This window comes from Microtus pennsylvanicus, chromosome 2 (genome assembly GCF_037038515.1).
Source record: "Microtus pennsylvanicus isolate mMicPen1 chromosome 2, mMicPen1.hap1, whole genome shotgun sequence".
NCBI lineage: Eukaryota > Metazoa > Chordata > Mammalia > Rodentia > Cricetidae > Microtus > Microtus pennsylvanicus.
Window position 1 is genome coordinate 89,759,603 of NC_134580.1, and position 17,946 is coordinate 89,777,548.

Here is a 17,946-nt window from a genome sequence, read left to right on the forward strand (position 1 = left end):
CTATAAACACGAACATTAAAGTATTGTTAAATAAGTGTGCTACTATGTTTTCAATCTGTATTTTTGGTGCTTACTGCTAATGAACATTCACTTTTTAAATTGGTTTATCTGACGTGTTGGGTCCTATTATTGACAAGTGATAGTAACAAAATGATAACATTTATTGAAGACTCACATTTGTATACTTACTTATGGAGTATATGGTTAGGATATTCATTTTAGGCTGGAAGTTAAATATAAATCAATATTTTTATTTGTTCAGTAGATAAGTAAAACCAATTCACAGATTTTTATACAATTAGCATGGTATTAAACTACCAGTAAAGTATGGCATTAATCTTGGTTTTTGAACCAAACCCTTATCTTAACTAGTATCTATGTTAATTCTTTAAATAGAACAAAACCCTAAATTATAATGTGACAACCCATTTTACAGAGATATGAACATATAGTTACTATTACATTATGTCATCTTGCCAAGGATTCAGTTCATTTGGAATTACTTCAGGGCAGTGACTTCTGTTATTCCCAGTACTTCAAAAACTGATTGTCTCCATGAATGTAGTTTGGATGCTTATCTTGTCACAATGTCAATTGCTAGAAAACTTTCTTGTTTCAAAGAATAAAATTATGTATCAATCTAACTCTGTTTGGTGAGTTAGTCTCATGTCCAGTTAGCTCAATTAAAGTATAGTATTTTAATGTTAATTTGTAAGCAAGACATGGCAAAGGGACACATTTCATAATCTTGATGTTAACTATTTTGCAGTGAAGTTAGAAGTTAGGGAATATATGTCAGAATAAGGTCTGTAGCCTTTGCTATAGATATCAATATGGATAGTTAAAAATGATGAGTAGCTTTTTATTCTGTAATTGAACTGATAACATATTAGTCTTCAAATGAAAGTGTAAAGACCTTGGGGATGAATTTTGATTTTAGTATTTACTAATCTTCCACCTCACGTGGAATAGCTGTGAACTCACTCTAGTTTGCAAGTAGAGGGATATTGAATTTATAAATAGCTCAACATGACCGCATGACTGGCAGCAGCTTCTCTGCATGACTACAAATTCATATTATATGAGCATAATAGGAAACCTTTCTTCCTCTAGTTTTATGAAGGCACAATTAACAAATAGATTTTGTAATATTTATATTGAATAGCGAGATGTTTTATATATGTGAATATATAAAATACAAAAATATATAAAAACCTTAAAATACATGTGCATGTTGTGAGCTAACCAGCTTAGTTGCCACCCATACTGATTAGAAAATGAATGGCGAAGTTCTGCACTTACCAATTTTCATGTAAGTACTACTGTTAGTGACAGTCACCTCACTGTGCCATGAATCTCCAGAAGCTACCCATCCTGTCTAATTATGCATTTCCCTTTTTACAAATATCTCCATTTTCCCCTTTCTATCCCATCCCATTTGCTCATGATCTGTTGTTATATTTTCTGCTTCTATGAGTTTAGAGTCCCTAGAGTCCATGCCGTCTGATACATTTCAGCATTAGACTCTCCATGTTTCTTTAATTCAGTTAGCCCATTGGCCTCTAGTCTTATTGTGGTAAAAGAAAAATAGGATTTCTTTGTTTGAAGGAGAACAAAGAATAGTCCATGTGTGTTAGAGTGTCTTTTCATGTGTGTGTTATCCACTCGTCTATTATTTATCACATCTTATTTACACATATTGCTTCTAATTTGTGAATGTTACATTTTCTGGATGTATATTCTTCACATTAGAATTGTTATATCATATAATATATCTATATTTATTTTAAAAATTAAATTTACTATTATTATTATTACTATTATATTGTATTGTGATTTTATATATATGAGTATGGTCAGTGTATACTGGATGTGTGTGTGTGTACATGTACGTGCATATAAAATAATACAGACTCGTGTACATTGGAGGTCAGAAGACAATGTTCTGGGTCCTGCTTTCTCATTCTCTACCTGATTCCTTTGAAACGGTGTCTCATGCTGAGCCTGGATCTAGTCTGGCAGTCCCCAAGCTCAAGTGATCATTTATTTCCAGCTTTCACAACACTGTAGGTACAGACACACACAGTCACATTAGCTTCTTGTTTGGATGCTGGGATCTGAACACAGGTTATCACAATTACACAGTGAATGCCCTTACCAGTCAAGGTATCTCTCTAGCTTAATATTTCCAGTTTTTAGTCTTCTCCATTGCTCTTCAACTGTTTTATTCTGGGCCTACACCTCTTTATCATTTACGGTGTTGAGAAGCTAATATAGGTCCTTATTCATCTGTAATTTTATTTCATTGGGCTACAAACGCAGTCTATATTTTTAATTTTTTGAAGGACCTCCACAAATTATTTTTCTTCCTAAATAAATAGACTAATTCATATTCACATCAAATTTTTTAAAAACAACCAATATTTGTTTTCTTTAAAAAATTAAAGCTTTTGAAATATAAATACAATTACCTCATTTCCATTTCCTTTCCTCCCCCAGCACTTCCCAAGCACCTTCTTTTGTTATCTTTGAAAACTGTGAGGTGATATTTTATTATGGTTTGAAGTCATGATCTCCTGATGACTAATGATGCCCAGCACTGGTTTATATATAAATGCAGGATTTTACCTTAATACAATTATAATTTATCATTTCTCCTGTTTCTTCTCTCAGGTAGCGCTGACAAAAAGGTCAGTGGAAGGAGTGAATCAGTCCGTGGTATCAGAGTTTGTGTTTCTGGGACTCACCAATTCTTGGAGTATTCAACTATTGCTCTTTGTGTTCTCCTCCATGTTTTATGTAGCAAGCATGACAGGAAACTCCCTCATCGTGTTCGCTGTGGCTTCTGACCCTCACCTACACTCTCCCATGTACTTCCTGTTGGCTAACCTCTCCTTCATCGACTTGGGTGTTTCTTCTGTTGTGTCCCCCAAGATGATTTATGACTTATTCAGAAAACACAGAGTCATCTCCTTTAGAGGCTGTGTCACTCAAATCTTCTTCATTCATGTCATTGGTGGTGTGGAGATGGTGCTGCTCATAGCCATGGCTTTTGACAGATATGTGGCCATATGTAAGCCTCTCCATTACTTGACCATTATGAGCCCGAGGATGTGCATCTTGTTTTTAGTGGCTGCCTGGGTGGTTGGCCTTATTCACTCTCTGGTTCAACTAGCTTTTGTAGTAGACTTACCTTTCTGTGGGCCAAATGTGTTGGACAGCTTCTACTGTGACCTTCCTCGATTTATCAAACTTGCCTGCATAGACACTTACCAACTGGAATTCATGGTCACAGCCAACAGTGGATTCATCTCTGTGGGCTCCTTCATCATACTGATCATTTCCTATATTGTCATCATAATCACTGTACAAAAACACTCATCAAGTTCTTCCTCTAAGGCTCTGTCCACACTTTCAGCTCATATCTCTGTGGTTGTCTTATTCTTTGGTCCTTTGATATTCTTCTATAACTGGCCTTCTCCTTCAATACACCTGGATAAATTTCTGGCAATTTTTGATGCAGTTGTTACTCCTTTTCTGAATCCTGTGATATACACATTCAGAAATCAGGAAATGAAGGTAGCAATGAGGAGAGTACGCAGACAGCTACTTAGTTATAGGAAAACTTCTTAAATTGATGAGCTGAGGACTTTCTTCAATGAATGTAGAAGGTTAAGGTCCATCAACCTCAGAAAAATATTTGCACACACACACACACACACACACACACACACACACACACACACATATATATATATTACACATACACAAATTATGTATATAACTTTGTCTTTCTCTATATGTTTACATATTCTTCTGATTAGTCTGGATTAATAATCTCTACTGAAAACAGAGAATCACATTTATTTACAAAGCAAAGATTATAATAATCTTGAACTTACATTCCTAAGGAATAGTGTTTACTTCGACGTAACTGATACTGAAGGCCTTTAGAAAAAGGAAAATTTCTCTCTTACTTCTTTTACACTTGTTTTATTCTTGAGTATTTCATGTAAGAATATTGGCTTCAAAAATTTCCATTCTTCTTTCTCCCCCCCTTTTATTTCTGGCGCCTCTTATTTCTTAACTCATTATGACTTCGTTAATTTAAAATATATTCAAATATATATGTTAAGACAATAAGATATAAATAAGATACTGAATCCATTGTGTTGCCCATGTGCATATGTGCTTACTATACATTGTCTCCAATGCAGGGATTTCTAGACAGTTTTCTTATAAAAGCTTATTCTACTGAGCCATTTGTCTGTCTCCTGTAGTTAGTTATGTTACTCATTTGGATTTTTTCTGCTGTGGAAGAAAATTCAAATCAGGAGAACACACACAGGGGTGCAATAGATGCTTGTTTTGTGTAGAAGAGTTGAAAACAATTTTGGAATACCAGCAAGGAACTAAGTAAACATGGTTTTTCTGTCAGATTAGCATTACCCTTTTCACATACATCATATTTCTATTCCTTTATATTTATTACTTTTTTCTTAGTATATTTCTATGTTACAGTAAAACTCAAGAATAAATTGTATAATATTTGAAAGGAGCAATTGAAGCAACATATATGTTTACTTTGTGAGTTCGTAAACAGGTACTAAGATACTGCATGTGTTGCTAGAAGAACTCTGTGATATGGAAGTAAAACCATCCCTGAAGATATTCTGCACTTTTATAGATCTCAAAGTTCAGTTCCTCCAGGTCCCAGTCATTTGCAGGTCATCGCCAATGTAATGACAGTCACCCGGCACATACACACACCTGCATCATCAAATTTGGTGCACTCAGACAGACACAGCAGAGTTAATCCTTGCTCTTCACTACATGACATTTTCATTTCCATTGTTCTCATCCACTGGCTTGAGGTACAGCATGAGGTTAATTGGGATCAGACTTAACTGCAGTACTGAATGACTTCCATGTTCATAAAGTCTTGTTCACATAAGTAGCCACTGTACGTTCTTATGTTCTTTGTCCTTTACTGAGAAACCTGTGAGTGGTTGGTGTCAACCCTATGATTTGTTAATCAAAAAACATTTTCTAAATTTCCATGTTATTCAAATGATATTTCATCAAGCACAGGACACTTTCATAGCAGATGAAATGTGATAATGAGCTCACAACACATGAAACTCACTAGTCTACCCACATGCTTCATTCCTTATAAGCCAGTGATGAAAAACTTGGGCTAGGAATTGAGCTAATGGTTGTGGCTCCTATGTGGTAGGCACAGAAGTAGCTGTGCCAATCTTGCTAACAGTTCCCAGTTGTTCACTCTGTTCTGTAGTCGTACATTTTACTTGTGATTTTTCAAGCCTCTATTTTTTTCTTAGCTCCATTGCCCTTTTATGGTAAGAACTCACTATTCTAGACATCTCTGATTCTTTTATTATCTTTTATTTGTTCTTATAACCCTGCTCAAACTCTGAATATCTTTGCTTACATAAATTCTCTTCCATTATCAGAGTTTGTTATATTTTGTTTCTTGGATCTTGATTCATTCCCTGTTACATCTGTGAAACAATAAACAGAAAATTGAATTGCATTTATTTGTAAATGCATATATATATATATATATATATATATATATATATATATATATATATAATTGCAATATACAAGAAAGATCTGAAAGAACACAAACGACACAATGGTTATCCCAAAAGGAATAGGTAGGGATTTGTTTTGCCTGAGTTGTGAGATGCCCCCAGCATGCCCACCAAGAATCAATGAAATTAAGAGCCTGCATAATACTTATACAAATATTATAGGACAGACCATTTGTATTGGATAGCAAATTAATGTGTTCTTCCTTGGCGAAGATCATTTCTCCTAAAGTCAGCTTTCCTAAGCTGTGTGTAGTTCTCTGTGCAGGAATGAGCCTCTTGGGCTTTCCCTCATCCATTTTACCATGGATGTTGGCCCTGTTCACATCATGTTTAGACAATCATGCTGAGACTTTATGATTACAACTTCTGACATAACTAGAGGTCACAATCTCCTAGCAAACTCCCTGCCCGCTGACTCTTACATTCTTTGTGACCTCTTCTACAATTACTCCTGAACCTGAAGCATGGGAGTTGTTTTGTTTCAATAATGGTCTTCATCCATTCCAAAGAGGTGCTTCTTTGATGAGGAGTAAGGACATCACCTATCTGTGTGTATAAGGATAAATATTTAGAATGCAGTTAGAAATAACGCTGGCTTAATAAAGAGGCAGTTGTTGGTTTTTCCTCAAGATACATGAATTTCCTTCCCTGAGTAGCAGGCAAGGTTTCCAATTTCACACATAATTATCATTTTGTTGTACAATTCTTTTATTTGTTTGTTATTTGTTTATTTCTTTAGGTTTTTTAAGACAGGGATTCTTAGTGTAACTTTGGCTGTCCTGGAACTCACTCTGTAGACCAGGCTGGCTTGGTGCTCCCAGAGATCTGCCTGCCTCTGCTTTCTGTGTGCTGAGATTAAAGATGTGTGTTGCAACCATCTGGCTTGAGCAAGTTTTAAGAAGTTATGCATTTTTCCTTCTTTAATTTTTTAATTTCATTTTTTATTCCATCCATAGTTCTCACCCCAAATATCCCTGTCAGATCAAACCCCATCCACTCCTCCCAATGTGTAAGGGTTCCCATGGGAAGTTAACAAAGTCTGGCACATTAAGTTGGGGCAGGGCTAAGCCCCTCCCCCACACCCTGCATTAAGGCTGAGCATAGCATCCCACCATAGGGAATGTGCTCTAATAAGCTTGCTCATGCACCAGGGATAGATCCTGATCCTACTGCCAGGTGCCTCACGTATAGTCCAATTTTCACCCCTGTCTCTGACATAAGGAGGGCCTAGTTTGGTCCCATGTCAATTACACAGCTTTTGGTACAGGGTTCATGAATTTCCATGGGCATGGTCGAGATGTCTGTAGATTTCTCTATCATGATCTTGACCTCTCTTGCCTATATATTCCCTCATCCCTCTCTTCAATTGGATTCTCAGAGTTTGGCCTGGTACGTGGCTGTGGATCTCTCCATCTGGTTCCATCAGTTGCTGGATTGTTGGCTCTTGTTTTTCCTGGCTACCCAGAACTGAAATAATCACACAGAAACTGTCTCATTTAAATCACTGCTTGATCCATTAATTCTAGCTTCTTATTGGCTAAGTCTTACAACTTAATATAACCCATTGTGTATTTCCACATGGCTGTCTATTACTCAAATGATTCTGGCATGTCTGTTTTTTGTGGGGCTACATAGCATCTTTGAGATGCCTCCTTCTTTCTCTCAGCATTCAGTTTAGTTCTCCCTGATATCTTCTTAAATTTCTTTCTTAGAGACTTAAAGTTCTTATCATACAGGCCTTTCACATATTTACCTAGAGTTAAGCAAAGATATTTTATGTTATTTGTGGGTATTTTAAAGGCTGATGTTTCTCTGATTTCTTTCCTGGCCCATTTATCATTTGTATGTAGTATGGATTCTGTTTTTTTTAGAGGTAATCTTGTAACCTTCCACATTACTGAAGGTGTTTATCAACTATAGGAGTTTCCAGATAGAGTTTTTTGGGTCACTTACATAAACTTATCCTGTCTTATCATAGTGAAAGTTTGACTTCTTCCTTTTTAATTTTTATCCTCTTGAATCTCCTTTTGCTGTTTTTGCTCTAGCTAGAACTTCAAGTACTATATTGCCTAGATATGGAGAGCCTTGTCATGTTCTTGATTGTAATGGAATCACTTTGAGTTTCTTTCTATTTTATTTTTCTGTTAATTTTTTGGGTTTTAAATATTGCTTTCATAATGTTTAGATATATTTCTTGTATTCCTGATCTCTCCAAGATCTTTATTATAAGGGTGGTTGAATTTTGTCAAAGGCATTTTTGGCGTCTAATGAGATGATCTTGTGTTTTTTTTCTTTCAGTTTCTTGATATGGTGGATTATATTGATAGATTTTTCAGATATTGAGCCAATCCTGTATATTTGTGATGAAGTCTACTTGGTCATGGTTGATTTTTTTTGATGTGGTTTTGGATTCTGTTTGTATGTTTACTGAGTATTTTTGCATCAATGTTTGTAAGTGAGATTGGGCTTTACTTCTCTATTTGTGTGGTTTGGTTATCAGAGTAACAGTAGTAGAGTTTGGGGATGCTTCTTCTGTTCCTAGTCCATGGAACAATTTGAAGACTTTTGGAATTAGTCCTTACTCAAAATTTTGGTATAATTCTGTGTTGAAGTCATCTGGTCCTGGGCTTTTTGTGGATGGGAGACTTTTAATGGCTATTTCAATTTCCTTTGGGTTACAGGTTTATTTAAATTGTTTTTCTTTTCTCAATTTAATTTGGTATACGGAATTTATCATTTTTTTAACTCTTTCTTTTAAATTTTCCAATTTTGTGGAGTACAGATTTTTTGAAGTGTGATCTGATGAGTCTCTTAATTTCCTCAGTATCTGTTGGTATTCCACTATTCATTTCTGATTTTGTTAATATGTATATTCTTTTTCTGACTTTTCATTAGTTTAGATGAGAGTTTGTCTATTTTACTGACTTTAAAGTGTTTCTTTATTTTTTTGAAACAAGGATCCAACTCTTTGTTTCATTGAATCTTTATATTGTTCTCTTTGCTTCTATTTTATTGATTTTTGCCTTCAATTTGACTCATAACATCTCACAGTTCCCTTGTTTTTTTTGTTAATTTTCAGTCTGGCAGACATATGTATTAGTAAGATAGGGGTGTTGAAATCTCCCATTATTAGCTTGTATGGGTTAATGTGCAAATTAAGCTTTTGTAATACTTCTTTTACAAATGTGGGTGCCCTTGTTTCGGTGGCATAAATATTCAGGATTGAGACTCCATCTTAATGGATTTTTCCTGTAATAAATATTAAATGTCCTTCTTCATTGCTTTTGATTGATCTTAATTTGAAGTCTATCTTGTGAGACATTAGCGTAGCTATACCAGCTTGCTTCTTAGGGTCTTTTGCTTGGAAAGTCTTTTTCTAATGCTTTACTCATAGGGAATATGTGTTGTTTCAGTTGAGATGTGTTTCTTGTAAATAGCGGAGGTTGGGTTCTGTTTTCATATCCATTCTGTTAGTTTGTATCTTTTCATAAACAAGTTGAGTCCATTCATATTAAGGAATATTAATCACCAGTGATTGTTAATTTCTGTTACCTTTGGCAGCGGAATGTGTGTGTTTCTCTTCTTTAGGATTTGCTCTTGTGAGATTATCTATTGCCTGTGCTTTTATGGGTAAAGCTAACTTACTTGGGTTGGAATTTTTCCCTCTAGTACGTTATGTAGGACTGGAAATGTGGATATGTATTGTTTAAATCTTGTTTTGTCATGGACTATCTTGTTTTCTCCATCTATGGTGATTGAAAGTTTTGCTGGGTATAGTAGTCTGGTTTGGCATCCATGGTTTTTAGTGTCTGTATAATACCTGTCAGGACCTTCTAGCTTTCAGAGTCTACATTGATAAGTCAGGTGTTATTTTGATGGGTCTGCCTTTATTTATTACTTAGCCTTTCCTTTACAGTTCTTTCTTTATTTTATATATTTTATATTTTGATTTTTTTGTGATGAATGAATTTTTTGGATCCATTCTATTTAGTGTTCTATATGTTTCTTGTATTTTCATAGGTATTTCCTTCTTCTTGTTGGTACAGTTTTCTTCTATGATTTTGTTTAATATATTTTCTGTGACTTTGAGCTGCTATTCTTCTCCTTCTATACCTATTATTCTTGTGTTTGGTCTTTTAATGGTGTCCCAAATTTCCTGGATTTTTGTGTTATGACATTGTTTCCTTTAATGGTTTTTTTTTTGACTGATAATTGTATTTCTTTTGCTTTTTCTGGCTTTGGATGTCTAGGTTTTTCTGTTGTAGGACTACAAGTTTCTGGTGGTACCAGATTGCTCTTTAGGTTGTTGAATATATTCTTGCATTGGTGTTTACCCTTCTGTTAGTCCAATTTGTACAGGTAGTGTCTTTGCCTCTTAGTTCAATTTTTGCAGTTGGTGTCTGTGTCTCAGTTATCCTGTATTTTACCAATCTGTGCAGTTACTGTTTGTTTTAGGGAGTGGCTCTTGGTTCACTCTGTGTAGTTGCAGTCTGTTTTCTGCTGGTCACTCACTTCTGTTCAGTTCTGTGCAATCACAGTCTGTATCTCAGGGGGCTTCTGAGGTCACAGGAGATGAGTAGGCTTGTGATTGAAATGGAACACGTAGATTGCAGGACCTGATAGGTAGTGCTTGGGTACCCTGCCTATAAGAAGTTTTTCCTTGTAGCTGAGGTGCAGAAAGTGCCCATGTTTTGCCTAGGGCATAGATACTGGGCTGACCAGCTGAAATGCTGGTCACTCATCTCTTGGTTTGTTCTATGCAGTTGTAGTCCATGTCTCATGGAGCTGCTGAAGTTGCCTGGGATTTGTGGGTTTGGAGATGAAGTATTACTTGTCAATGCTATGCATTTTATGGTTGCTCTGGAGCAGGAAAATAATATGTAAATTTTGTAGAATAAAAGATTAAATTGCAGTATAGAGTGTCACAATTTCCTTATTCTGAACACACACACCTACACAGAAACACACACATACACACGAACAATTTTAGATGGCTTTTCTAAGTAAAAAAACAAGATGACCTCTATATCTATAAGACATCAGGACAATTTTTCAGGAGGATATTCTCCCTACTTAGGTGATTTTAATTTTAGGCAAAATGAGATTAAAACCAATCATAATGTACATATTCTCTCTCTCTCTCTCTCTCTCTCTCTCTCTCTCTCTCTCTCTCTCTCTGTGTGTGTGTCTGTGTGTGTGTGTGTGCACATACAACTTGCAGTATTTTCTCCATTATGGAGAAGAAAACATAAAATGTATTGTGAAGGTATTCACATACATTGCTGGAATAACTTGAAAGAGAATATCCACTGAAAAATATCTAATACAGAAATCTTCCAATTATGTGGGTGCAATTTGGATTCTAATTTACAATGGGGACTGGAAACATGCGATTTAGAATTTAGGGATTGTTTTGCTGTACTTTTAACAATCTCTGATAAGTGGTTTTCATTCATTGTAAATAAATAATGATACATATAAAATGTATCATGTCAAGATAGACGGTTATTTAAATGAAATTTTTCCAGTTTTTAAATAGATAATACTATGTAATACAAATCCTGATGAAGGATAAGATGATCTGACGGAAACTGTGTTATTAAAACAAATTTCATGAAAACATCTGGCAATGACATAATTACTCATTATATGGCCCAATTCTTTCCTAATTTGATATTATTTTCCCAACTCTGTTCATCTCTCAGATTTAAGCAGACAAAAGGTATAAATATTTCACCGCTCCAGTTACACCCATTTTCCATTTCTCTCCTATTTGTGGATATCTTAAGCAGCAGTCCACACCCTTGACACGAGTACGCCATTCTTTGTTGCAGCCATTTCCTTACAAGTTGTAGAAAATCAAATCACAGTATAGTTCACTGTTCCTACACCCTTACTGTGCTGTGGTACTCATTGGAAATAAATCTATTTTTGTCTACATTCATGTTTATTTACTTGTAAAACAGTTTATTAGATGATGTTCTACCGTCTGTTCTTTGTATAAACTGTGAAACTCTTCTTATATAGTAGCAACATTCTTTCAGGGGGTTGTAGGAATTGACATGTGTGGAGCATTGTTTCTTTGTTATTCTTAGTTAATAGATATTGTGACATTGTAGTTATAGGTCACAGTTTTACTGAAAATGAGGACTTCACACAAATTCTTCTTCTTAAACTACACTATAATTAAAATATTTGTTTGATTTAACTCTGTGATGTTAGGTATACTTTGAGAGAATATTTATCTATTATTAAAGAATAATAGCAGTGAGAATTTTCTGCACTGAGCAGGATCTCACTATGTACCTCTAAATATTTTGAAAGTCACTATTTAAGGCTGGCTTCAAACTCACTGAGTTCTATGTGCCTCTGCCTTCTGATTTCGGAGATTAAAGTTGTTTGCCACCATGTTAACTTTTAAACTTTCAAATTCACATAGTTTAATGATATCATAATAACCCTGGTTTCTTTTGTTCTTCTCATTAATATCATACTGTGAGCTACAGAAATTCTTTGGTCAAATAGACGAAAACTAAATACTCTAGAGAAAAGAATTCTATAACCACAGGATGCTTTTAAATTGCTATGTTTTTAGAGTATACCTTGTCTGTGGCCTCTTGAGGTACATATAATTAGCTTCTTATCTCCCTAATGGAAGATTCTATGTGGCATTTTATGTGAGGGCACACAGAGAAGCCTGACTCTCCTAAGATGATGTTGTTATCATTCAGGTAAAATGCATGGCTGGAATTAAACTTAGCAATGCTTGGGTGGCTAATTCCTAGATGCTAGTTTGTACTTGGAATTACTGTGAACAAGAGTCACATCCTAAGGGCTTGAGGAAGACCAGCAAAGTAGAGAGCAGTCAGGAAAAGGAATTGAATGCACAGGAGGATAGCTGATAAACAGTAACTGAAGTATTGGCAAAAGCTAAGTTACCGACTGCCTATGAGCTAAAACCACGTTGTAAATGGCCTTGAGAAGTCAAACAACCTTGTAACAATTTCTACTAAGTTTATGTAGAAATATAATTAATCATTCTTTGTTCACTTATAACTGATTGAATGAATGATATAATACCTACAAACTGGTAACTAATGAAATACCAATGATACTTATAATCATTTGCAGTTTTCTCCTTTCTTAGTTTTAAAAATAGGTTGAGTGTGAACAACTCACCTTCTACAAAATGTTTGATATATGTTCGGTAAAACGATGCAAATTTGTGAGAGATTTTCATGCTTTTCAGATTGGAAGAGTGTTATGAAAACCTGACCAGAAGTAAATTTTAACACGACAACAAAAGCCTCAATGTTGAAAATATATGTTGTGACAAAATGTCATTTTAATTTCAGAACAAAATGGTATTTAAAATATAAAAGGTTTAATTATTTTCTTGCTTTCATCTGTGGTATAAAATATAAAGTTTGAATGTTTGAATTAATTTGATTCTGATCAGTGTTCTTATTAGGAAGACTAAAGATGTATGAGGTGACTTTTACCTAATTATGTATTTGAATAAGATACAGAGCTATTTATATCTCCCAAACTATTAAATAAATGTAGTCATGTCTTAAATTAGGCCAACCATATTTGGTTAGGTTTCTTTGGATTTAAGAAATACTTTGAAAGTATAAGCATAGTCAAAATACAGACAGATTCAACTGAGGGGAATAAGTTCATAATTTAAATATTTTTTGCCTATTTTACAGTAAGCTTTCTCAATTTTCTATCCCTATTATACACCAACTTTTCAAATTTCATAGTCTTCCTATGAACATTCTACATGACCTAAATTTAGATTTTTTTCTTTATTCTTATTTATCCCTTTATTACTGCTTTTTGAAGACTGAGAATAATTTTGTGTTTGGAAGGAAATTACCCCAGGGAAGACAATTTTTAAATCTCAGCAGTACTTTAGGGGAGGAAGGAGAGAGAGGGGCAGAAGAAAGATAGAGACTGAGAAAGAAGGTAAGAATGTGAACGAGAGACAAAGAGAGAGAGAATTAGTTAAGGTGACATGGAAATCAAGTACATGAAGGGAAAAGAACTTTAAAGAAAGAGTAAGGAAGCCCTGAGAACCAGAGGAAGTATGCTTAAGACAGGCTTAGGGCAGAGTTAGAATGCTTAAAGAAAGGATTACAGTTTATTTTCTCTATCATTTCATAATTCTATCCAATCTTTAATATTATATAATCATGTATATTTTGTAGTTTTAAAAAACATAGAGAATTTTCAAATTTCATCAAATATGTATTTATTTTTCCCTCATTTCCTAGGTTTTCAGAGTCTAAATTTGGTATGCACTAATGAGAAGACAGATGTAAATTGAGCTGTATAGAGGTTGCTGTTTGAGAAATAAACCAATGAATTCAATTTTTATTGAGTACTAAACATATATATGATGTTCTATAAGAGCAAATGCACCAATTTCACATTTGATATGTTGTGTTGTATTCTTGTTGAAATGATGTGAATAATGTAATATATTCGTTAATGGGAGACGGGTAGTACATTTTGAAACATATTTGGTCATGGTAGTGTGATGCCCTCTGCTTATTCATATTCATTAATGTTTTTGAGTAATCTTATGAATTGGTCACTGCTATGAGCAAGAGGAAAAAATGCATTGTTATGCTTGCATTAATTAAACATCCACAAATGTAGCTCTTACCTATTGTTAACATGATTGTGTTTATGGCTGCCTCACTCTGTCCTGCCCACTCCTTACTGAATGCCTGAATGTGATCTGTGTTTCATTCCTATAACTTCACTGAAGTAACCATTTTAATTTGTTTAACAAAAAACCCCTCAAGTTTGAGTGCTCAGCATCTTTTCTAATGGTAGACAGCACATAGCTGATTAATCAAGGTTCCTGAATCTAAAGAAAAGATGATGTCTGCTATGCTGTTCCTTCTCTAAATAAAATAATACTACAAAATAATATAAATCTTTTCATAATATTATGATAAAAGGATTCTTACGTTTTTTATGTGCCTTTATAAATCATGTGTCTCTAAATGTTAAATGAACAGAGGTTGTTCATCATAATATTAATTTTTAAGAGTAATAGTCCAACAAAATAGGAAACATATTCATATAATGTATTCTTCTGTTTATATACCCTTAAGGTGAGAATTTTTATATTATATGGTATTTCTCTTTTAATCATTTGCATCTTTACTCTTGTCTTCTTTTTTTATACTTTATACCCCAGCCCACTTCTCTTTTTGTATTAAGGATAAAGCCAATATAAAGAAATAAATTGTTAGACAAGCACACCTATACTGTAATTCAGTTTTTGAAAACTTTCCATACGTTTTTCTTTAATGAATGTGTTAATTTAAATGTCATCAATAGTTTGTAAAAATATTCCCTTTTTAAAGGTTCATTTAAAAATTACTTGTATGTGTCCTTGAGATTAAGTTCATGTTTCATGTTTGTGGAAATTTATGGAAACCAAGAGGTGTCATTTGACTTTTGGGAGCTAGAACTCTGGGCTATTTTAAGCTACTTGAATGGATGTGAAGAACAAAACTAGGGTCTTTTGAAATAATAGCAAGTGCTCTTAACTGACGAGCCATCTCTCGAAGCCCTAATATCCCCTTTTAAAACCCATCAAACCTTATTGTCTTTTGAGTTTTGATAAAAACTTTTGCTACAGGTGTTAAGTCATAATTCAAACTAATTTATAAATTTCAGATTATTGATTGTGTATAGAACTTCCTTCTCTCACACTACTTACATTAAAGTCAGTTTCAATGCTTCAGTAACATAGATTTTCATAACGAGGAGATTCTCCTATTCTATTTATAAAATTATAATTTACAGTTTCTCCCATTTCCTCCTTCCGGTAGTACTGCCAACAGAGCCAATGGAAGGAAAGAATCAGTCTGTGGTGACAGAGTTTGTGTTCCTGGGACTCACCAAATCTTGGGACATCCAATTATTCCTTTTTGTGTTCTCTTCCATGTTTTATGTCGCAAGCATGACAGGAAACTCCCTCATCGTGTTCGCTGTGGCTTCTGACACTCACTTACACTCTCCTATGTACTTTCTGTTGGCTAACCTCTCCTTCATTGACTTGGGTGTTTCTTCTGTTTTTTCCCCCAAGATGATTTATGATCTGTTGAGAAAGCATAAAGTCATCACTTTTAGAGGGTGCATCACCCAAATATTCTTCATTCACTTCGTTAATGGTGTGGAGGTGATTTTACTCATAGCCATGGCCTTTGACAGATATGTGGCCATATGTAAACCTCTCCATTATCTGACCATTATGAGCCCAAAGATGTGCATCTTGTTTTCAGTGGCCTCCTGGGTGGCTGGCTTTATCCATTCTCTCATTCAATTGGCTTTTGTAGTAAACTTACCATTTTGTGGACCAAATGTTTTGGACAGCTTCTATTGTGACTTTCCTGGGTTCATCAAACTTGCCTGTGTAGATACATTCAGTACATACAGACTGAACTTACTGGTCTCTGTCAACACTGGATTCATGGCTGTAGGTTCCTTCTTCATACTGATCATTTCCTATATTGTCATCATATTTACTGTTCAGAAACATTCTTCAAGTGGCTCCTCTAAGGCCCTGTCTACACTTTCAGCTCATGTGACTGTGGTGGTCTTATTCTTTGGCCCTGTGATGTTCATCTACACACGGCCTTCTTCTTTCACACACTTGGATAAATTTCTGTCCATATTTGAGGCAGTTGTCACTCCCATTCTGAACCCTGTGATCTACACATTCAGGAATCAAGAAATGAAAAAGGCAATGATGAGAGTATTTAAACATATAGTGGGGTGTAGAAAATAATTAAACACTTGCACTCTGATCATTCTTAATTGCATATAAATGTTCATTGTTCACCAGTATTAAAGAAAAATATTTCCTTGAAAATTTTGGTATGTTTAGTCACATTTATATATATTCTACTTTGTCTTATACTTAGTAATCATGGCACTATATCATTTACTTAAATAGTGAAAATGTAACAAATCTAAATTCATATGAAATAATATTTTCTTGAAGAAAGCTCTTAGACACAGCAGAGGGGATGTTGTTTTGAAGTCTGCAGGTAAAGGAATATTTTCGCTCTACTTTTCCAAGAATTATTCTCTTTAATTATGTTTCTTTGTATTCTATATGTGCAAGTGCCTCAAATACTTGTAAGCAGAATTCAAGAAATACCAAATATTATTTGTTAGGACTCATTTAGCTTCATTCATATTTACAAGGGTGGTCTAACATGCTTAAAGTCAATAAATGTGTTTTATCACATGAATAGTCTCAAAGTCAGAGACTGCATGATCACATCTGAAAATGTAGAAAAACAACCTTTAATCCAGTTTGTGATTTCATGATTACAGTCATGAATGAGCTATCATTAGAAGGGAGCTATCTCAAGACAATAAAAGCTATACTCTATAAATCAACAACTAACAACATGGCAAATGAAGAAAAAGTTTTGTGACACTTTATTTAAAATCAGAAGATAGATATCCTGCTGTTATTCAATAATAGGATTTGATTCTTAACTAGAGCAGTAAGACAACAGAAAGTATTAAAATGGTATTGAAACTCTGAAACTGTCAGTGGAGAAAGTACATATGTTTATTAGGTACTTTTGTTGCTGTGACAAATACCATGAACAAAAGCATCTAATGGAAGGGTTTATATTGACTTATGTTTTCAAAGGGGAAGCCCACAATGAAAAGGAAAGCATTGCAGCAGGTGTTGTAGGAGGAAGCATGCTAATCTAGCTACCAATCACACACTGATAGTAGAGAATGAACTAGAAGTGAAGTTATAATCTTTCGTGACCCCTTGGAAATGCAGCTCCCCAGCAAAATTTGTGTTCTATGAGTTCCATAACCCTCCAAAACAACATTGCCAATACACCAAGTGCTCAAATACATGAGCCTATGAGAGGCACTTCTATTCAAACCCCTATAGTAGTCCACAATAAGAGACAGACTTCCTAAATCGTACCCTGGTTGCTCGAGAAATAAAGCCAACAGTCGGCAAATGAACTTTTTGGAATTTAAAAGCTTTTGTTCAGCAGATAAAATTTTTAATTGAGTGAAGAGGTAGTCTACTACATGGGAGAAAATCTTCCCAACATATATGTCTGACAGAATATTTCTATCTAGACTACATGCAGAACTAAAATCTGTATGAATAAACAAGTTAATAAAAATGGGCTACGGAGCTAAACAAAGTTCTCAGAAGAAAAGTTTCAAAAGTTTATGAATATTTTGGATGATATAAGCCTGACTGTCCTTCTTCTATCACCAGGCTTGGCTCCTAGTGGTGATACTGGGATAC

The 17,946-nt window shown here is 34.6% G+C and overlaps 2 protein-coding genes across 2 annotated transcripts; both read left to right on the top strand.

Annotated features, from left to right (window-relative positions):
• Positions 1-630: 630 nt before the first annotated feature.
• LOC142844984 (olfactory receptor 4F3/4F16/4F29-like) lies at positions 631-3,633 on the top strand. Its single transcript, XM_075963751.1, has 2 exons — positions 631-648; positions 2,713-3,633. Exons 1-2 carry the CDS (start codon positions 631-633, stop codon positions 3,631-3,633), a joined length of 939 nt encoding a protein of 312 aa, XP_075819866.1.
• Positions 3,634-15,492: 11,859 nt separating this feature from the next.
• LOC142844303 (olfactory receptor 4F3/4F16/4F29-like) lies at positions 15,493-16,434 on the top strand. Its single transcript, XM_075962638.1, has one exon. It carries the CDS (start codon positions 15,493-15,495, stop codon positions 16,432-16,434), a length of 942 nt encoding a protein of 313 aa, XP_075818753.1.
• Positions 16,435-17,946: the final 1,512 nt, after the last annotated feature.

Excerpts from the sequence above, each read along its gene's own strand:
- LOC142844303 (XM_075962638.1), top strand. The coding sequence starts at position 15,493 with ATGGAAGGAAAGAATCAGTCTGTGGTGACAGAGTTTGTGTTCCTGGGA.